We start from the raw sequence: 23,065 nt of genomic DNA on the forward strand, positions 1-23,065 counted from the left end.
AGTGATGGTGAACATTTTTTCATGTATTTATTTGCCATTTGTATATCTTCATCTGAGAACTGTGTGTTCATCTCAAATGCCCATTTTTTGGAGAGTTAAGACACTTGGTTAAAAAAATTCAAAAAAGGGCTGGGGGTGTAGCTCAGTTGGAAGGTCAGGCCTTGGGTTCAATCCCCAGTATCAAAGAGGGAATAAAGAGAAAGCTAAGAAAAAAAGGAGCAAGTTCCTAAGGCCCTTGGATATTCTAAGGGACTCTCCAAACTAGTAAGACTAAACTCAAGTATGCTCATAACCAGACAGTTCTATCCTTTCAGAAAAACACCAAGAACCAGAACTTAGAAGAACTCAAGTCCTGTCCAGGGAGAGAGGTCACTCAGGCAGCGGGTCTAGTTAATTTCATAAGGCCCCTCCTACCGCCACATGCCCTTAGTCAAGAGGGAAGATGGTTTGAGGTGGTATCTTTAAATCACAGAGGTTTTTGGAAGCAGATAGAATTTTGATAATGAGTTAATCACACACATCTCTAAATAGCTTGACTACTTCTGAACATGTGGTTTATCCATGTATTTTGGTAACCATCAATCTTGGAGCACTGTGCCCCTCTTTGACAGCTGGAAGCTTCCAGGCAAATGTGAGCCTATTTCAAAGCACTACAGAAGACTGTATTGTGTTTCCCTGTGCTTATCGTACATTGGATATTTTTTAAACTTTCTATATATAATGAAATCAGACTAATTAGCAAACCTATCATCTCAAATTTCATCTTTTTGTGGTGAGAACGCTTAAAATCTTCTCTTTTCGCTGTTTGGAAATACACACACATTGTTATTGACTATAGTTGCCAAGCCTGTGCAATAGGTCACTAGAATTCCTCCTACTGAACTGAAACTCTGTATCAGGGTCTCTTCTTTCTCAGTCCACCCACCCCCTCACCCAGCTGCTAGTGACCATTTGCCCTCTACTTCCATGGGTTTGACTTTAGATTCCACACATAAGATCATAAAGTAATTTTCTCTGTGGTTCTGCTTCATTTCACATAATACTACATATTTTTTAAAGTTACCTCAAATCCTTCATGAGATGGCATGGAGTAAAATTAAGCAATTTTTAGGAATAGGGTATGTATTGGTTTAAAAGTTTAATATGCTTTGACTCAATTACCAGAGTATATGTTAAAGAGAGTCTGAAATATTCAAATGAGTTCTGTGTATCGATAGGTTTACTGCAATTTTATCTGTAATAAACACTAAAAAACAGTGGAATTTTTCAAAAGGAAAATTGGAATAAACTGTAATATTTGATGTAGCCATTAAAATGATGTTTATAAATGAGCTTACTGCAACATGAATAAATGCTTATGATACAATGTTAGGGAACAAATAAAGGCTAAAAATGACATAAAGGGACACATGTGCCTTCCTGACATATCAAAGAGAGGGATATTTTAAGGCTAGAAGAATATTTACAAGTGGTTATTCCTGGATAGACTGATGAGGGATTTCCACCACCCAGCTCAGCACCTGATTTATGGCAAAAACCTAAAAATGCCTGCAGAGTATATGAACATTGGCCAAATTTTCTGAAACAGGGATGCATTCTGTATTTTTATTATAAATGCAATTTCCCCCAAGATACAGGGTGTTGTAGACTTCTATATTGTTCTACCTATATAAAACTAACAAAAGCCCAAATCAGACACAGCAAAAAGATGGTAAAGAAAACATACAAACTAGTTGTCGCTCTGGAATAAGCCTATAGGCACATTTTTCCTTCCATTTAATGTTTACTTAAGTACACTTATACAAATCCACTTGTATAAGTAGGCAGCTGATGATGTCTATAATGTTTACATGCTATAATGTTATTATGAGGCAGCTCATGTTCTCTCTTCTCCCCAGCAGTATCTTCATGGTAAAAGGCAAGATTGTCTGGTCCTGTCCCAATGAACTTGCCTTTAATAATTTTCCCAACCAAAGGTACCCTGTGTAGTCATCTCATATGGGGACCAGTAAGAGTTTTTGGAGTTATGAACCCTTAAGTGAGAAGTCTGGGTTGGAGTGTTGTGTTTTAACCTGCTGTTTATCACCTATGTGACCTAGGCCAGGTTATTCAACCTCTGGGGAACTTGAGTGCTTCATCAACACAATGCCTGCTAGGTCAGCTTGAGCAGAATCCTCCTCAAGAAATGAGGAGATAGCTCAGTGGCACAAGCGCTTGCCTGGCAAGCACAAGGTCATAAATTCAACTCCTCGTACCAAAAAAATAAAGCCCTCTGGAGTTCTTTCCCATTATTTCAATGTCAGTGAAATGCCAGAGACTAGGGTAGAGTCAAGGTGTGAGGTGGTCCTGTGAGTTATGAACAAATTCGAGGACATTTCATTATCTCTTTTGCCTCCAAATCTTGATGTCACCATCAATGTTTGGAATGCTGTTCCTTTCTGCTCTACTAGAGCAAACGTCATTCACATTATATGTATATAAATGTCAGAAAATTTTTTGACTAAATAAGTCGGCATATATTATGATAGGCTAAAGATGTTGTACACCTTAGGAAATAACCTGTGGATAAACTGCATTGTTTTGTTTTGTTTTGCTTTGAGTTAGGGTCTCACTATTTAGTTCAGGCTGATCTTGAACTCATTATGTTGGCCAGGCTCACCTCAGACCTGTAGTGATCCTCCGGCTTCAGCCTCTTGAGTAATGGGATTACAGGCATGTGCAACCACACCCAGTTAATAAATTACATTATTGATTTGATTTCTAAATCTTCTGTTTTAGTCCTTTCAGGCTACTTTAACAAAACACCATAAACTGGGCGACTTATAAACAAGAAATTTATTTCTCACTGTTCTGGAGGTCGAGGAGTCAACCATCCAAGTACTGACAGATTCAATGTCTGAGAAAGGCTTGCTTCCTGTCCCACAGATGGGGTCTTTTTACTGTGCCCTCATGTGGCTAAACGGTGAAGGGTCTCTTTTACAAGGACACTATGTCATTCATGAGGGCTTTGGTCTTATGACCTAATCACCCTTATTATCTGAAGGATAAGGATCTCAACATATGAATTGAGGGATGACAGGCATTCAGAACATACCATCTCCATTCTCAAGAGACTCCTCACATTTGAGTAACATATCAACACTTATTAAATGAAAACTAATTCTTGAAGATCCTCAAGTATATGTCTGCTATGGAATGAATTGTGTCCCCTGAAATTCGTATGTTGAAGCCCTAAATCCTAGTACCTCGTAACGTGACTCTATTTGGAGATAAGGTCTTTGAAGTGACTAAATCAGGTCCTTACAGTAGGCCCTAGTCCAACCTAGTGTCCTTATAAGGAAAGGATTTTGAATACGCAGAGACTTTAGGGATATACACACAGAAAAAAGGTCTTGAGAGGACACAGCTATCTGCAAGCCAAGGAGTGAGGCCTTAGAAGAAATCAATCCAGCTGATACTCTGATGTTGGATTTTTAGCTTCTACAATTCTAAGAACACTTCTGTTGTTTAAGCCACACAATCCATGGTATTTTTTATAGTAGTTAGCCTGAACAACTACCAATGTTAACATGCCTCTTTGAGAAATCCTAAGGCACTAAAAGCATTCAACAACAGCGGTGACCAATGGAAAACTGTTGCTATAAATGCATTCTGTCCTAACAACTGTTACAATGATAAAGAATATCATATATGATGATAACATACCTGCAAACTAACTACTACCTCATTCTGACAACATTTGATTAAAAGGAAAAAATTATTATGCTCCAAGTTGGTCAAGATGGCTGTTCCTCAACTGGCATTTGCTGTGACCTAGGGCGAACTTCAGCCAGGGAGGGGCTTCTGGCTCAAGGGAGAGTTTTGTTTCTCTGAGATTCACATGAGGAGTCACCTTGAAAAAATAGGAAATCACCACCCCCAAGTAGTTCCTGCCCAGATTCTAAAGCACAAGTCACATTTTAACAGGAAGTAGCTTAGGAATCCTGCTCATCTCTCTGAGCCCTGATCTCTCATACCAAGAAGCAGACACAGGCTTCAGTTGAAATGATCTTCTATCCAGAGCCAGAAGCAAGCCTATTTTGAAAACACAGTAGGTGTAGTTTAAAAAAAGTTCTCATCCTTCCAAGTAAGGAAGCTGCAGCTGGTGTTTTGACAGTGTTCAGACTGTGGGTGTGTAAGCATTTTACAATGTCTATTTGTAAATGCCTTTCACTGTATTTATAGCTCCTTTACAACAATGCTAATGAATTTCAGTTCTGAAAATACCAGAATTTATGAAATTGACTGAAGCACATGTCTGGAGTGGCTGACACCCAATGAGGATGCAGCCCTCAATGGTCCTCATTCTTCCCTTCTTCCCTACCCGACACTTCCTCTATTTTTGCCCAAAACAAGGTTACCATTTTGGTAGAAAAGGGGGTGTCACTGAACTCCAAGAAACAGGAAAAAGTCCAACCTTCTGTCATTCATCAGCTCCTGCAGTGTTTTTCTCTGGTGTGTTTCTATGCCTACAGCTCTTGGAGAACACAGGAGAATGCCTGAAATATACATTAGTTGTGCAAAGATACCAGAATGAGGCTGCCCTTGCTCATGTTTTATTTTGAGATCAAAATAATGCTATTTTCATGAACTTTTATTAGCAGTTTTACACACTTAAAACGTGACTCAGACAGGCTAGCAGCTAAGAGTCTCCCTGCTTTATTGCACAGGTAGCTAAATTACAAAGACCCTGAGCAATGCAAGGACTGAACCTAAGATCCCACGCAAATAACAACAGTAGCTACTGTTGCTATAAACCTACCATGTGTCGGGCACTAGCATAGCATTCTTCACACATCCAGTATTCCATCCTTACAATCAACCTTGGCGGTATCCTTCAGTGCTGTGCTCATTACCCCTAATGCAGAGAATGTTGTCACCAGGCAGCCCACGCCTTGTGGCACAAAAGCCTTAGCCTTTTCGGTACAACACAGGACAACTCAGATGAGCCACTTTAGCTCAAAAGCTGAATTTGGACCCCTAAGACATACTGTATTTTCATATGCTGCTGGCTCAGACTCTGCTTCCTGAGAAACTGACACCTGTGACACTCTGATTTTCATTATGTAGGGAAAGAAACTAAGGCTCAGTGAAGTTAAGTCACTTGCTAATAATAGGTCACAAAACTAATAAAGAGGCAGGGTCTAGATTAGAACCACTAAGTCTGATCGTAGAGCCCAAGCTCTTCAACACTTCTTAAAGCTATTTTATTATTCAGCCTCCAGGTCTTACAGGCTGGGGAAGCCAGACACAGGTACAATGAGTCATCTAGAATGCCAGGTAGCCTGTGCGACCCCAGTCCACTGCCAATTAGGTAAGTCACCTGCTCCCCTAGTCAAGAAGTATAACTAATGAGCAAAAACCATACATCCAGAGGGGCTTGTTCTTCCCACTTAGGTTCTTCTCAGGCCTAAAAAGGGGATCTTACAGAGATGAGAATGTGGAAGATGCACAGTATGTATCCTTTGAGAACATAAATGCAGCCAGTAGCACTGCCCAATTTAGCCCACGTTGGGACAGTTAAGCCAAGACATGTGGCATGAAAAAGGTATTGAAGTGCACAGGAATCCAAGGCAAGCAGCCAAACAAGTAAGTTCACAGCAGCACAAACAAGAGCAATCAGAAGGCCATGAAGGTAAGTGGGGATAAGAGAATAGTGGTCTGGCCAATTCCTACTGAACAAGATTCCAAGTCTGTATGGTGGCCCCTCCCCCTCAAAAAGAGAGACTGCGATCATGCAAACAGTTGGGCTTTTACTGTCTACAAAATTTTATGGGAAAGGCAGAAATTTGAGAAGTAAAGGAAAAGAAATGGACAAGTCCCATTGCTCATGAGCAGACCACCACTGAGGCAGATCTATGCACTCTCTATTTCTTACCACTTCGCATCCTACCCAGGAGCTGTTACCTCAGATGGATGGTGGCAAATATTGAACATCAGACCATAAGGAAACCACTTGAATAACTCTGCCTTCTTTCTTTCTCCAATGGAGCATTCTTATTTTGCACTCCCTTCTAATGTAAAACCACAAAGTCTCATTGCAGAGGACCACCTGGAGGAGTCTCCTTGAATAAAGAGCAATTACCTCTACTTTGGCTAAACCAAACCTTATCTCCATCTACTGATATGTACAGAGCTGGCTAAGCTATGTCCTTTTCCCTTCATTTGGCTTTAAGCAATGTAAATAGCACTAGCTGAGGTGCTGATGTGAAAGGCTAGAAGACAGAGTCCCTCTTCAAGGAGTGTCAACTGGGTTTGAGCCTCAAAGTAAGAGACTATGGTTTCCCAGGGCACAGAAGTTTGTACATCAGAAGCTGAAGCATCAGCCACCTAAATGTTAAATGCTACCTCAATTGTGTTACACAGACTGGTCTTTCTGCATATCCTCTCTGCATTTTGCAGAGATGCTTTCTGGCCTTCTAGCTAGCCTAGTTCACAGTACTCACATAATTCCTGCCATTTTCCCAGTCACTCATCCTCTAGCCACTCTCTTCTTCATGAGTTAATAAAATCTGGGTTAGGCCCTGGGTCAAGGTCTTTGTTCTGGTAAACCTTCATCCGGACCGGACTCATGACTCCTTCTCTCCTCCCATAATTACGAATATGTCTTAGTGTCCTTATTCTCTCTATAGATTGCACTGGAAGTGGTAGATTGGAATTAACTTGCTAGAATTCCAATAATTTTTCCATTGGATTACACACAGAAACTTCCGAGGGCATGACAAGGACAAAAAAGGAACCACTGTACCTCATCACCTCACCTCTGAGGTCTCAGTCTAGGGACGTACCTAAGCTGCAGGAACCACGCAAGTAAGTCCACCTCCCTGCTCTCCCTGGACACCCACTCCAATACCTCAGACCTTAGCTCTGACTACAAAAGCTGGGTCAAGCCCTGACCTTGTTATAGGCAAGGGTTCTGTGCCCATGGGTGGGAAGGAGGTGCCCAAAGCCATACCGCTGATTGGTGGCAGAGCTGGAACCAGATGGAAGATTCTTGATGCCTAGTCCAATCTTTTCCCACCACAGTTGAGCGAGCAATAATAAAAACAAACATCCACTTGCAGGTTTTAGGTTCTAAGAGATTTTTTTTCTCTCTAACAAACAACTACAAGAGGGCTCAGCCCATTTATAAAGACAGCAGATATGCAGCCAGTCCTTCAGAGGCGTTCTGCTCTGGAGGCAAGTGACTGCCCTCGAGGTTGTTAGATCTTTACACCTTTCCCTTTCCCAGAAATAGAAATCTAAAGGCCCTACTGAGATCTGAGAAGTCCCTACATACCCATCTGGTGGCCAAAAGTACCTCAAATGTTTTGGATTGCAAATGTGGTCCCACTTAAGTGAGGCACAATGTAAGCAGGGGCAGGGACTCGAGAAGCAGAATGGTTTGCCTGGCAGCTTTCCTCTTGCATTGCGTGTCCTTGTCCAGATAAGCACAAACAAGCTCTGCTATTTATAGACCATCAAGGCATGCTGGAAGGTGATGACACAGTGCTCGCTCAATTCCAGTCTAGATTTTTGATCTTTGTGTAGACTATACGTACACCTAGAAGCAGGCCTCCCTCCAGAGCCTATCCTGGGCATGATAAGCCCAGAAACTTCCTAAGGCAAAAGGATGACACTATCTCCAGACCTCATCTGCAGTCTTCCAGATTGGTATTTCAAAGAGGCACACAGGGGTTAAAGATGCTGATCCCAACCCCTGAGCAGTGTTTGAAGGAGACAAAACTCATCATCATGCAACTCTGAGAACAGAATGTGTGGTGCCACTTGGAGGTACAATATTTAAAGAGATGGCCCGTGTGTAAAAGCGTAACAGAAATAAAACAGCACTATGCATGTGTAAGGTGTTAATGCTTCTAGGGTTTCATGGCCTAATTCTGTCCAGTGGTGGCAGGAAAATGAACATGACTCAGTCAGGACTAAACCCCACCACTACTGTTGGTTCTTGCTGCAGCAAATAAAATTCATTCTTTGTGTGGGTAGAAGACAAAAGATTATACATGAAATAAGGTCAGCAAGTCATTCAGACATCCTTACAATTCAACAATGTGCTTCTCCCTATACCTTCAGAGATTCCTGTGCTCCATGTATCAACACCTCTCCCTCAGTTCCTACCTTCTGAGTCCTAATTCACTACTGTTTCTAAGGGAGGGTGCTCATACTTCCACCCGTAGGAGACCTCCTGATGTGCTGCTCTCTGAGGATGTCCACATTTCTACTTGCTCTGGGCTCTGGAGCATGACCTGTTCGCTGCATGGGAAGCCCCCTTCCAAGTCACCCACTGAGCTCCTTCAAGGGAGGAAAAAAGACACACGTGAATATGGTGAGATCTCTCAAGTAGTGAGGCCATGAGCTAGGGGCTCTAACTGTTGTAATTTGTTTAAACTCTCCACACCTGAGCCAGGTAACCTCACCATGCCATTTTGTAGAGCAGGAAACTGAGACTCTGGGTGGCATGCACCTTGCCTGAGGTCAAAGGGTATGTGAGAAGAGGGTTAAAGTCTCCACCCTGGTGTGTCTAGCTCCAAAGCCCAAGCAAGCAGCAGGTAGGCAGTAACTGCATGTGACCTGATCACTAGTTTACTACTACCTAGAAGGGGCCTTCAAAGAATACCTGAAACCATTATCTCACTCACACAGACACACACACACACACACACACACACACACACACACACACACACACACACACACACACACATCCAAGAGAGACCACCTCTCACCACTAGCACGCATTCTCCAATGGTTTTTCCACAGCTAATTTCTCATAAGTTTACATGTTCTGGGTACCTATCCATTCTCTCAACTCCCCTGCCACAGGTGACTCTGATGCACACCTGGGCATGAGAACCTCTGTTGTGTCATTGTTCCACACTCCCTTCTTCTGGTTGCCATGACATCACTCTCCTCTTGTCCTTTTGAATGGCTTCCAGGTCTCCCTCTAGCCTATAAATGGTAATTCTCCCTGTAGTTTTCTCCCCTCTTTCCTCCTCCTCTTCCCCATAATCTGAGTGATCACATCCATTCCATGTTTTTAACTACCGTGCAAACCAATGATCCCCACCTCTGTAATTTCTAGCTGAACTCTCCAAAGATATGTCTTCATTCTGACTTTAGAAAAGAAGGGAAACACTCCAAAAATCACATAGGCATCACTAGGCATCTCTGGAAAGAAATGCAGAGCACCTGAAAAATCCAAACTCAAAATGATAGCCTACACACCCAAGCAGACATTTCATTCGCCAATTCAGGGAACATCTGCATGGACTCAATCACTGGTTTTCTCTTCCAGTGATTGAGGAGGTCAATCCCTCTTCCAGGGATTGACTGGTTAGTTTATACCTAAGAAGAAAAATGAGTCTTTTTAAATGCTTTCTTTTGGTGGACATGGGGGCTATACATCTTAGCATGGTCCATGCTTGGAAGCTTATCTCCTGCTAAATTATAATCTCACCTGTATAAGCAGCCAAGATGCCTTGGTCAATCTAAAGAAAAAAATTAACTTCATATTGGTAAGTTGGTCTCAAGACAGGCATCTGTTCTTCTCTAAGCACTTAGTTATGTTTCTCATGTAAACGTTTACTTACTCTTTGCCTCAAGCAAAAATGCCAGCGACTTCATCAGTCACATGTTCCTATGTTTCTTTAAAACCCAGGGCTCCAGCATCACTAGAAATAGGGGGACAGACTGCAACTCCACTACTCAGCCCGGTCAGTGCTCCAGTTCTCTCAACGTAACTTCTAGCCCTCATAGGAAAGGTACATGGACCCCCCCCCCCCCAAAAAAAACATTTTAAGCAGTAGGTCATCTCCAGGTAGCACCGGTAGCTAGGCCTCACATCTTCAAGGTCACCACTCAACTACTCCTCTTCTAGGATTACTTCTCTGGCAATGCTTCCATATTCAAAGTAAATGCACAATGTCCTATGGGAGTTTGAGCCTGGTAACCAACCCCGCCACATCCAGGACCTCCTCATTGGCCTATATCCACCCCTGACACTCTGAGCCACTTAAGTGGTAACTGTAAGCGCAGCTCCTGAACTCTCTTTCTCCTTTATGGTGCACACCTCTACCTGCTACCATACCGTTAAACTCACTTCCACCAGGAACTGCCATTAACTCAAAAAACATACTGACATGCATCTAAAGGACACTCCAGCTTGAAGAATAGTGGCTTTCTCTCTCTTCAGCTGTCACTACCATCCTGAGTCTATCTATGACAGCCACATGGGTGACCATCCCCAATGCTGACCCTTCCTTCCCCAGTCCCTTCAGCCTTTAACCTGTATCACTCACCTAAAGTTGCCCACATCTATGGCCCTCACTGTGGGTAGGTTCATCTTCAGGACACTCCACCTCTGAGGCTGTAAGCACCATTCTCCCCTTCTGCCCATCAGCTTCTGGACTTGCTTCTGGCCAGCAACTTGACCCACTCCAACCTTGTTCGCTTTTCTCCTTATGGCTTCCAACTGTACTTCCTTCATCTCTATGCTGGGTCCCCTGTCTATCACATGGCAGACACCAGCTCCTCCTGGTCACCTGTCACCTCCAGGAAGAGCATGTGAGCCTGCAGAGAATGATAAGCACTATTCCTTCCCAACTCTGGGCAAGGGTCCTGCTCCCGCTTCTCCACTCTTCAGGAAGAAAACGCAAAATGATTACGACATGGGCTAAGCCCCCTGTCTGATCTGGCCTAGCTAGCCTTTTCCTATCTCGTTCCCTATTGGGTTTATTTTCTTTTGAAGGCACTTGCCTGCTCTGCCTCTCACGTTTCTGGCTCGCCACCTCTCACTGCAGCAATTATGACAACTGATGTCAACATGCTCCTTTCTACTGGTTTTCCTTTTTGACCTTTTCCCCAATTTTCAGAATCTCTTCTCACAGATCTCTGAACCCACTGTCAATAATACATACAATTAAGCAGGTTGTGCACATGTGTGCACCTGTACAAAAAGATTTAGCCCTGGGCAGCTAACTGAAATATACTTATTTCAGAATACCAGAACAGGTGAGTAGGCTTTATATTTTTGAGCCTCCATTTTCTCAATGTAAAAACAGAGCTAGACAGAATACTCTTTGCCCCTCGAGCACCTTAGTTACGTGATAGGTGAGATAAGGTGAGCAGACCCTGCTCTTATGTGAAGTAGTAACTGAGACATTTCTAAGGCTCAAATTATAACAAAGGAGCCACTTATGGCTTACTGGAGTGGTGGCGAACCTATGGCATATATGCCACAGCAGGCATGCTGGGCTCTGCTGGCATGCAAGCCAAGATGCCCCAGCATCGTCCAGCAGCCAAGCATCAGTTAACAGTACAGATAGGGGCAGTGTTGGCACTTTGTGATAAATAAATAGGTTTTTGAGTTGCAGTTTGGACACTCACTCTCTAAAAGTTTATCACTGGTTCTAGCAGAATCTTCTATTGTTATTGAATTTTAAAATCAACCTTGGTATTAACTTTTTAAAAAGTATTTTATTCCTGTTAAAAATTTTGTATTCAAATATTTTCTAGAAATTGGAGGAATATTCTTTTTTTTTTTTGTCTTTTTCATTTTTACTGGTACCAGGGATTGAACTCATGACTGCCTGCTTGCAAGGCAGGCGCTTATGCTGCTGAGCTAAATCCCCAGCCCCCGGTGGAGTATTTTTAGCAGTGGTCAAGGAAGTTAACACCTAAGGAAGAAAGCAGTAACTGTAAAGTGGTCGATGTGTCTGTACTTGGTCAGACTAGACACAAATTGCTTGCTGGGGTCCCTCTACTCTTTCTAGATAAAATTCCTGAGAACTGAATTGGACAACCTGAGCCTCATCCCAAGATTCTGAACACAGCCTGGCACACAGCAGGCCCTCAGCACATTTTTGTTAAGACAATATATCTAAAAAGGGCTATGCTCTTCCTAAACTCAGATATTCATTTCTTCTCAGAGATGCAAGCTCCTATTAAAAAAGAAAGAGATCAGTCTCTTACGAAGGCACCACATTGCTGGTGAGAAGAGTGTGAGCCCAAACGCAGTATCTAGAGCTTTGATGCCTAGTTCTTGAACAGAAGATGCCAATGCTGACCTTGTGTCCTTTTGTTCAACCATCTATCTGTCCATCCACCCATCTAGTCATGTAAATCCTGATGAAGTTGTGAGTTCACACAGAACACTGTATCCTTTCTCCAGAGAAGCACTGACACAAAACTGCCTAAATTAAGTGAACATTCCTATCTTAACTAATCTGGCAGAATAAGACAAGTTTATAAACCAATCTGCACATTGGTTGCCAATGTAACTGTTCAGCAAAAAAGTGAATAAAGTACTGACAGACAATCAGCCTTTCTTTGAGCTTTAGATTTTTTCTTTTCTGCTAAATCCATTGCACGTTAGGCTACTTAGAATGTAAGCATGCATGCTAAAGAGCTTGTACAAGGGCTTGGAAGGAAGACAGAGACAAAATGGAATATAACAAGTGGCACTCCCCCCTCCACCTTTAAGGAACCATGGCATCCAACAAGTGTTTGTTAAATGAACCACTACCATATGCTCACCATCATAAGGCATGTGGAGATGACAAAACATACTCTTGATCCGCTTTAAATCTGGTTAAGGAGTCCGGGGGTGTATGTATCCCAAGTGGTACAGCTTAGGGTCTGGCACTAGGCTAAACATGGGGTGTCAGGCATTGGAGAGAGCAATTGTGAATGATAAGGAAAAGTCTTCCAGAGGAGGGTGTGCTGACTGGGTGCAGAAGTCAGGAAGTGTAAGCAAGTGCCTCAGAGGCAGTCAGGGAAGAATGTGAGAGCACTGTTACCCATGTGAAGAATCCAGAACTGTCATTCTTTCAGTGTGGATACCACCACCACCAGCACTGGAGAGCTTGATAGAAACACAAATTCCCAGGCCCTGCCAAGACTTACTGAGTCAGCAACTATGGGTGTGGGGCCCAGCAACTTGTGTTGAATAGGTCTCCAGGTGATTATGAGAGATGCTCAAGTCTCAGAACCACTGAATCAGAGCAAACCTTGCTCACCCTCCAGCTGGTTGAGCAGTGACCCCAGACCTTTCCTCCCTCCTCCTTCCCCTCTGTAAACTTTTGTGCTGGCGGTTGGGTAGCTTCATGAAGACTGGATACCCTCTCCCAGGCTGCTCAGATGACACTCACAATGTTAAGAAGTTACATTTCCCACGGGCTTCTGTATAAAACACTCTAGTGCATCTTCCTCAGTGGCCCATAATCCTGAGTGACAATCAGCTGTTAGGAGAACTGGAAGCTCCAAAAAGCAAGGCAGAGATAGGAGGGAAATGAGACCTCTACAGCCCACAAATCTGGCCAGGATGACAGGTTTCTCTTGGCCTACAAAACTGCATCTGTCCCATAACCAGTTCTGAGAGTAACTCTAGAAGGCAAAGAAGTAATCAGAATTCCACTTCTCTTTCAAATCAGATCATTAAAAAGAGAAGAAGGAGTACTGTGGAAATTGCTAATGAGTTCACTGAAGAGTAATCGAATTTGACAGTACATAGTCTTGCCACTATTCTTACCAGCTCTAAAGTGATGTACAATATTTGCTGCTCCATAGCTTCTCTGTTTGCATAGCTCATATTCTTTTCAGAATCATTCAGGTGTAGAAAATCATTTTCTTCTGATGTGCTAGCTTCTGGTCCGACTACACCAGTGATGTGGCCCTTGCTCAAGTCATTGGGGCTGTCAAGTGGCCTCACTGCATGCATGTACAAAGCCTTGTACTATCAGTTATACAAGGGGGTGTGACACAGAGGGCCAACATCCTACTCACTTCTCCCAAGAGCCACTGTTTGCAGGTAGTGGTTGAACTGGATTTTTGTAGATACCTATAGAGTGACATAGGCAAAGCCATGCTACTCAAATGGGTTCATATGCTCCTGAGATGATCTTAGGTCTCTGCTAAGCTGTGCAGTAACCCCTACCCCATCCCCTGCCAGGCATGTGTGCATCAATACTGCTGCTTGAAATTCTGGCATCTCTCAACCATCTACATCATGACCTGCCCTCTGTATTTTGGCAGCAGAGGATATGTGTGTGTGTGTGTGTGTGTGTGTGTGTGTGTGTGTGTGTGTCCAGGGGGATAGTTTGTTGCCATTGTTACTGAAAGTAAATGAGCCTTATTACAACACAGATGAACACTGAAGACATCATGCTAGTGAAATAAGCTGTCATAAAAAGATAAATCCTGACACACCTTATATGAGGTGCATAGACTATTCATATTCAGGGACAGAAGGTACAAGGTGGCTGCCCGTGACATGAGGAAGTGGAGAATGGTAGTTGTTATTTAACAGGTATAGAATTACAGTTTTACAAGGTGAAAGAGAGTTTTGGAAATGGCTTCACAGCAATGTGAATGCATTTAATACCACTACACAGTGTATTTAAAATGGTTAAGGTGGGGAATTGTGTTATGTGTATTTTACTCAATTTTTTAAAAAGTTTAAGTAGATCAGCTCTTCTTGTCTTGCTATAATTCAACAGGCAACAGTAAAAATGACAACTGACAAGTATAGGTATGTGGTTATATATATGGGAAATATTTAGGCACATTTCAAGATATGATTTGTATACGTACAAATTCCCCATGGTGAATGTATCTATTCTGTACTACAAAAACATGCTAATAAAAAATTACGAATAGAGAACGTAAGGTGAGAGGAGCCACTTGCCAAGCTTCACACTCTTCTTGTGAGGTACGATGAGATTCAAGTCCAGAGGCCTGTCTGACTAGAACGCAAGAGCTCAGAAGCCCTACACAACTCTCAGCATGCAAACTCAGCTTATTAGAACAAAAATACAGTGTGCTGACAGGTACACATGACAATTCCGGGTCACTGACTTGCTCTGGTGTACTCCACCAACACTTATAATACACATATGCAACAGCAGGAAGTTCTGGCAATGAACTAATGAAGAGAATTTAATAGTTCCTTGCTCTGGAGTAGGTATCTCAGTGTGTATCTAGAATACGCACTATCCAGTTCTGGTTTCATATTACTAATAATGTATCCAGTCAGCCAGTGAAGAAATTTTTGTTTTGCTTGCTACATCTCAAACATGTACATGAATAAGGCACATCCCTAGGCCTTTGAGGATCTTAGAGCTTAGAGACATGTGCACTAGAAAAATCTTTGCTGAGCCAGCTCATGGTTTCCATAATAGGCTGAGTTCTAAAGGGACCCTGTGTGTGAGCATGATCTAGGTGCTGGGTATTCAATCCTCAATGCTAATCCTGAAACTTGCACTGCATCTCCAGCCTTGTGCCATTTCTGCCCTGGACAGAGTGGCTGGCATCTTTAGAGAGTCTTGATTTCCCCTTTTGCTCCTTCTTGAGGTCTGCAGCATTCATACCCCTTTCCTCCAGTTCATGCCGGCCCCCTTGGCAAGATTACACCAGTACCTGGTATGTGTCAGTGGGCCCACTGGTCGCTCCGGCCTTCTTGGGGGCAGTGCGCCGGGTCGGTTGAGAGAATTGGTCTTAGGTGGCCGAGGCTTTTTTGGTGGAATGGCAGGAACAGAGGGCTTCTGTAAATCCAGTTTTGGCTCTCTTTCTGGTCTTTCTTTAAGTTATTGTTTATCAAAGCATAGAGAAAACAGACAGATTAGTATAAGTGACAATACACACATGCAGATGGCTTATTTCCTGCTTTAGAGAAATTGTTAATGCCATTTCTAAAGGCAAAGGTGACAGCAAATAGCATCACTTATTCTTTCTCAAGTTCAAAAGGCCCCACAAAGCCGCAGCCCCCTATGCCTGTTTTTCCATGCTTTTGCTCATGTGGGCCCCTCTACTTGGAGTTCCCTTTCCACCTCTGTCCACCCTGAGCCAGCTCCTACTCACCCTTCAATGTCTGGCTAAAACAAGTCACCATCATGTTTCCATCTCAACAGTTGAACCCACCTTCAGTAGTAGATTTCTTCCTTCCTCACCTGAGGAAGTCCTTTACAAACAGGACTCGCTCAGACATTTTATGCATGTTTGCATGCTTGGCACAGCTATAGGTTGCTGGCCTCTGAGGGCAGGGCCCAAGTTCTGCTCATCTTCTTAGGACCTGGTATAATACTGGTGCAAGGCTGATGCTTAGTAGATAGCTCATAAGTTTGGATTTTTTTTTTTTTTACTGTTTTCTTTTTCGGTACTGGGAATCAAACTCAGGGCCTTGTGCTTGCAAGGCAAGCGCTGTGCCAGAGCTACATCCCCAGCCCTGATAAGTTTGATAAATGGCCCAAAAGACCTGCCTTTGGGTATGAGGAGGGAACAGGTATGACTCTTCTTGGGTTAGCCTCTGAAAAGTGTCATGAGTCAACAAAAGGGGTCAGCTTTCAGGAAACAATTCATTCTTGATTCTCTGGGCAGTTTGAACTTAGAAGACACAGGTAGGTGGTTTCCAAAGTTTTATGAAGTCAGTTATTAGGATGCAGTTGAAACCAGATTTGGTGGCCAAACTGGACAGTATTAAGTTACTATTTCAAGTTTTCTGTTCCCAACTAGCCTTGCCCCATAGTTGGTATGAACAGCATACACCTATAGAATTCTTAAAGATGAGCTTTAGAGAGTTGCACACCAGAGCACAGCTAGGCCGTTGTGTTGACTTGTGAGATGGTAGTGAGAACAATTTTTACTCATACATACAGGCTCACATTGCTTGGGTGCCCAGATCAATAGGCAAAATCTTCAGAATTTCACCAAATACTGTACAAGTATCATTATGCTCAACCTTGCAAAACATCTGTGGAGAAACAGGCTCCCACCAGGAATGCTGGGAACTCATTTTCTGGCACATGGGGGCTGGAAGACGAAGAGCTCAGGTGAAATGCTAAGCAGGAGAGGTATTTCCTGCTGAGCAACAGGACAAGGACAAGGATAGGACTTCCAGCAGCTTACAGGGTAAATGAGAGGGAGGGAGGAGTTGAATTGATAGTGACATCAATTCTGAAGGCAGGGCTGATTCCTGGGCTTCCCTATTCCTTTTGTTTGTTAGTTTGTTTTTGGTACCAGGGAACAACCCCGCACATGCCAGGCAGGCGCTGTGCTGCTGAACTATATCCCCAGTCTTCCCTATTGCTTTTGACCAGAGCTTCTGCTTCTCTGACCCATGGTGCCACAGAGCAAGCACTGATAGTGTTGAAATTGGGATCGAAGGGTTATCTACTCACTATTTAAAAAAAAAACTCATGGGAGGGGAAAACCAAGAGTATGTAGCTACTTGGCCAGTCAAGGAAGGTGATATTCATGAGTCATCCCATAAGTTGGTCACCATGGACCAGTGTAGAAAAGTGCCTTTGTCACACAGCGTGTTTAGGAAGAAGACATTAGTTATGTGTCCTCTGTGAGGACAGGGGATAGTGGTTGGTTATTTCAAAACACATGCTTTTACCAAACAGCTATAATCTCAGTGGCCATTTTTTCATTGATCTGTGACACAACCTTAGCCTTCACAATACGGTTCTACAACTGAAATTCTACAACTCAAATTCACAGTGAAAGAAAGAGGTATAGGTTCTTAATAGCTTGCAATGTTGGTACAACTTGCAGCAGGCTGGTATGAAATATGTAATTTCACAATAAAATTTCATGAGGCCACCAAAGAGCACCTCCAAATAATTATATTCATTAATCCAGCATTTCTCTTGTGATTTCAAAATAACTGCTTTTTAAAATGGAATTTGCTCAGCCTCCTGTTCATAATAACAACATGGCACTTTTCTCATAAAAATGTGTGATCAATCAAATCTTAGGTACCAAATAAAACAAGTCCTTACATAGCTTGAGGATTTCTTTGGGAGAGACCCTTAGAATGATGGGAAACAAACACATCTGTAAAACTGATTGTGTGAGATTCATCCACTTGTCTGCCAATGACATTCCTGAGTACCTTCATGAGACTCCTAGCACTGGGGTGTTTTTCTCAGTATTGTCATGCCCTGCTCCCCTAACCATCAATATTCTTGAGCAAAGACATCTATCTGCAACCTTGTTAACCCATAAAGGGCCTAGTACTGATCAAGGAAAAGCACTTTCATTTGTCTGGATGGGAATTTTACTAAGCCAAGTCCATCTATCAATAGTGATGGCTAAGTACACTGGGCACTAGGTACAGAGGAGAGGCTAAATGAAAGCTATTAGCTACATTCTGGGTCCTTAAGGAACTTAAGAGTCTACAATTTCACAGTACAGACAGAATGGCAGTGGCTGGGACATCACAGAAGAGCACCTATGTGTTAAATGACTGGTCTGCTTGTTTTTCATTTACTGAGAAACTCTGGCCCTATGCAGTACCCTCTCCTATTTCCTTAGAAATGGGATGCTTATAAGTAATCAAAACAAACCCATAATCATCATATTCTAAAGAAAATGCAAATTCTGTGGGTAATCTACACTAGCACTGTGTCAGATAGCTTTCACTCTTATTGCAGAACTGCCAATGAAGAATTGATTTCATACCTTTCTCTTCTGTTCTGTTTGGAAGTGTTTCTGGCCTTTCAGGAGGTATCTTTTTAAGTTCATGTTTTCTCTCTGTGGTACCTAAGAGGGAAAGTATAACAGTTATCAGAAAATGTTTTCATTTATTAGACATACCACGATTTAAATATTTATCAGGTATAGCAAAGGCAATACACTGTCTCCCTTGAGCTCAGTGCTGGTATTATCCAGCTAACATGAGTTGCTTAGAAACAAAGCAGAAGTCATTTCCAGCCTATGTCATTGTTTGCTTGCCTACACATCCTTAATTCATAAGAAAATCAGTGGTGTTTTCTAATATTTAAAACTGCTTCCTTAGGCATAAAAATAGTCAAAGGATATCACTGAGTGGGGATGGGAAATGTGTAAAAATAAAGGAAGTCATTCATCAAAATATACAAATAATGGGCTCCTGGATGTTATGCTCTATAAATAAGAGATTTCATATGGACCTGAATTTCATCTTGTAATAGTTTTAAAATATGGCCTAGAATTGTCCAGTACTCCTCCTATTAAAAGATGAGATCCATATCCCTTTGCCTGGAATTTGGGTAGGTTTGCCAGTGCTTCAATTTGTGGCCTAAGAAATAGCGTGTAATTTCCAAGGCCTTGTCATCAAAGGTCATGTAGTTCATTTCCTGGAATACTGAAATCTCCAAGTAATATATCAACCACTCTGTAGGTCACATGTGGACACTGTGGCCTACAGTCCCAGCTGAAACCAGTCTTCCAGGCACCCTGCCATAGGGAACCATCATGGAACTGAAGTAGTGACCTTCAAGGAGGGCTCCTCCAGCCTCAGCTGGTCCAGCTTTCCAGCTGAGGTCCCAGGCTTGTTGGAGTAGAAACAAGCCATTTTGTCCAAGTCCTGTTCACATTCTGACCTACAGAATCTGTGCACATAAGTGGACTGCTAATTTATGCTCCTAAATTGGAAGCCATTTATAATGTAGCAGAATACCTGAAATATAAAATTGAGGGATGTGCACACATGTTACAATGGTTCTCCCTAAGTCCTTTCTCTTTGCGTCTGAACTCAGGTATCACATTCTTCCAAATCACCACTTAGCCTTTATCTTTACCATGTGGACTGCAACTTCTTCCTCACCTGAGGTCTGATGGTATCACTGACCTCTGGCATGTAGAGAACTTTGGAAATAGCTAAGCACAAACCAATAAGAAACACTTCTCTTCATTCACAGACTTGTTTGATCGCCTGACAAACTCTTCATAAGATCCACCCCAAAATATGAGTGCTCTGCATTAAAATTGTCAATTACACAGCCAGGGGCTGGGGATTTAGCTCAGCAGCATAAGAGCCTGCCTGGCAAGCGCTTTGTGAGTTCAATCTGCAGTACCAAAAAAAAAAGATCAAACATCAATTATATAGCCTCAGAGTCCAAACAAACTTTTTAAAAAAATCCACTGAACATACATTTCATCTGAATCCTTTTAATGGCTCACTACAAATTAAATACTGTATCTGATTTATATCAATGCCATTTTTTTTCCTTTTTTTGGGTCAAGGAAAGTTGATTATGGGGAATATACAAGTATTTGCCTCCTTATCACAAAGCATTTCCCAAGATCCCTCAGCAAGATCAATGAGTAGTAGCAGTAGACTAAGAAGATAAAATGTCATCTTGCTTTGCAGCACAGAGACACATTACAAAAGGTAAGGTTATTTCTAAAAGATAGCAATTCGCCTACATGCTATAGGGTAGGTTTCTAATGAAATGAAGTTCTATTCCTGGACACACAGAAAGAATTAAAAATTCCACTATCTTTTTTTTTTTTTTTGTCTTTTTCCTTTTTATCGGTACCAGGGATCGAACTCACGACTGCCTGCTTGCAAGGCAGGTGCTTATGCCACTGAGCTAAATCCCCAGCCCCCAAAATTCCACTATCTTGAAGGATCCAATACTAGTTATTGTATGCTAGGTTGCCTGAGCTTTAGTATACTTGGTTCACCTCCTTGGTTTCTAGTTACCAAGGCCACTAGGGGAAAGAGGTTTCAGATAAAAAGACATAAATAGCCTGCTTTAATCTCAGCAAAATAAAATATTTATATGGCCAGGACCACTAGGTGGCAAAATGAAACAGCTCAACACCAACAGGGATGAGGCGGAGCAGACGTAATTAACATCCCATTTCAAGGCTTAATCTCTATAATTTTCAATTATGCCCAAGGGAATAGGAAAGAAATTTGGGGTCAGGTTGATTTCCTTCCCCCAACTTGGTGGGCCAAATATAACTTTAAAAAAATAATTCCTTAATAAATTTATGAGCACACCAATCTGAAAATGTATTCATACTTTAAATGTTATAGACATATAATTGTGTAGAACTAAAAATACCCCTACTCATCTGTGTTAGTAGTTACTTTTTAAAAATGCTACTTAGCGAGTTAATAGTGGAGGGCTTTCCCCCCACAATTAACCATAACAATTACAAAGAAGAGATGTATTGGGAAGTATGAATCATCATCTGTATGCATGAGAACCCAGTGTGCAATGAGTTACCAAACGTCAAATATCAGCTCCTGTATTTTTCAACTTTATTACCTGAACAGTACAGAAAAGGTGAATTGGATTCTTTTTAAGATTAAAAAAAGAATCAAGAAGGAAAAAGTATTTATGTGTTTTAATTGAGGGGAAGTGAAGTGAGTCGAAACTTTGGTCAACCACACTGGACAGACATTAAAAAGCCAGCAACTCCCCACATGCACAATGATGCTATGGCCCATGGGAACCAACCTTCCCTAAACCAACCCTTGATAGGACATAGGCAAAGCAAGACTTCTTCTTTAAAAGCAGTTTATTAAAAACAACCTCAAAAAATAAAACTGGCTTACCTTAAAAGTTCTTTTTGCTTACTGTCTTTGCAAGCCCTGAGTTTTGCACTATAATCAGGGACACATTTTAGTGACTTTTTTTTTGGTATTGGGGATCAAACTCACGACCTTGTGCTTGTCAGGCAGGCACCTGTGCCACTGAGCTAAATTCCCAGCCCTTTAAGTGATGCTTTTGTCTTTAGGAAAAATCAGCAGCCTGAAGGCATTCCTCATTTAACAGCTGAATTGTGTTCCTGTGGCTAGGTCCTTAAGTGAATTCGTCTCTAAATGAGGAATTGGATATAGTATGTCTATTACAATATTCAGAACAAAGAAATGTTCCAAGGCAACTCCAACTTGATGACTTTTGTTTTTATTTCTGTAACTCTTATATGTAGTACTGTACTATATAACAGAGCATAAAACTATACTACTGAACTATACAGTACAATCAGTAAAAATTACAGTGATGTTTAAACAAGATGTACTGTGCAAAAAAGAACACTGAGGCTCTAAAAACAAGATGTACAGAGTTGTACAAAAAGTAAGATGGGTCATTAAGCCTGAGTAGTGGGTGTAAGTCTGAACAACCATTAAACAGGTTGTTAAAAGAGGAATATCTGTATTTAAAATGTGCATGCTGATATCCAGTCATAACTTTCCAATTTGGTAATTTGTGGCATTTGAACTCAGGCATCTTGAGCTCTATGAAGGACAATTTGAACCTATGTAACAGAAAGACAGACAGTGTACTTTATTTGATGTAACCAAAAGATACATTACCTGCCCCTTGTTTGATGACAGGAGCGGATGGAGGTGGTGGTTTCTTGGGTCTCTGAAAAAGTAATCATAATTATACCACATGAGACTGCTGGCAAACTGACCTCTCACAGGACTGTAGACATTATTTTCTACGTACAGTTTGGACAATTTAGAGAACCTCTCCAAAAATATTGAGCAGTTTTCTCACTAGGGACGTCCATATTTCAGCACCTCTAAACAAACACGAAAATAAATTCAGTGGGCAAAACAAAACTCTGATCAACAAACGAAACACAATTTTCTTTTTTTCTAAATTTGTAACAGACTTCTGGAAAAGCCGGGCTCAGCAAAAATGGCCCAAAACTAGCAAGCACAATGGTACTCTGCTCCTACACTAAAACCGCATTTGCAATTAAGATTTAATCTGCTGAATAATCAAGCAACTGGGAGAGATTCGCTGCGAAGATTCACTGTGGATGTAGCAAGCTGAGGGTTTGCTGCACCCGGGTTAGGTTCTAAACCTGCTCTTTTCTACACCAGGGCTGCCAGGCCATTTGCAAGGTACCTGTGGTCAAGCTGTACCTACTTATACATGGTAAACTGGAATGGAGGTTTTTGCAAATCAATTGCTATTTGTTTTTCTCTCACACAGTCTTATTCTGTAGATGACAGAAGCATTCAACGGTATTCATCCTTTAAGTATTTCCAGAATCACCAGACATTTCTTTGTTATCCAGGATCTACTGTTGAAGGGAGATGCTGCCTGCTAGACTTGGCAAGTGACTCAGCATCCAGCCATTGCATCATCTTGGACAGTGTAATAAGAGCAAAAGGTCAGGCAAAGGTAAGGAGAGAACCATCTCAATGGCAGTATCATTAAGAAAAGACAGAAATGGGGATGTCGGGAGCATATGATCCACGTTGCTGCTGACACTTTTCAACCTCTCTGGACATCCA

At 42.0% G+C, this 23,065-nt stretch overlaps 1 protein-coding gene across 9 annotated transcripts in view; it reads right to left on the reverse strand.

The window, feature by feature from the left end:
* Sh3kbp1 (SH3 domain containing kinase binding protein 1) overlaps nucleotides 1-23,065 on the reverse strand; it is a 324,470-nt gene that overhangs the window by 39,148 nt on the left and 262,257 nt on the right. For all 9 annotated transcript variants that reach the window (XM_023563617.2, XM_003466417.5, XM_023563616.2 and 6 more), the window contains 3 exons: nucleotides 22,130-22,181; nucleotides 18,496-18,576; nucleotides 15,451-15,610 (listed from right to left, as the gene is read on the reverse strand). In XM_023563617.2, the coding sequence (XP_023419385.1) occupies nucleotides 15,451-15,610; nucleotides 18,496-18,576; nucleotides 22,130-22,181 (293 nt within the window). The remainder of the gene's footprint in view (nucleotides 1-15,450; nucleotides 15,611-18,495; nucleotides 18,577-22,129; nucleotides 22,182-23,065) is intronic.

Source organism: Cavia porcellus, unplaced genomic scaffold, assembly GCF_034190915.1.
Source record: "Cavia porcellus strain 051 isolate PalLab524CR breed Dunkin Hartley unplaced genomic scaffold, mCavPor4.1 scaffold_33, whole genome shotgun sequence".
NCBI classification, from domain to species: Eukaryota; Metazoa; Chordata; class Mammalia; order Rodentia; family Caviidae; genus Cavia; species Cavia porcellus.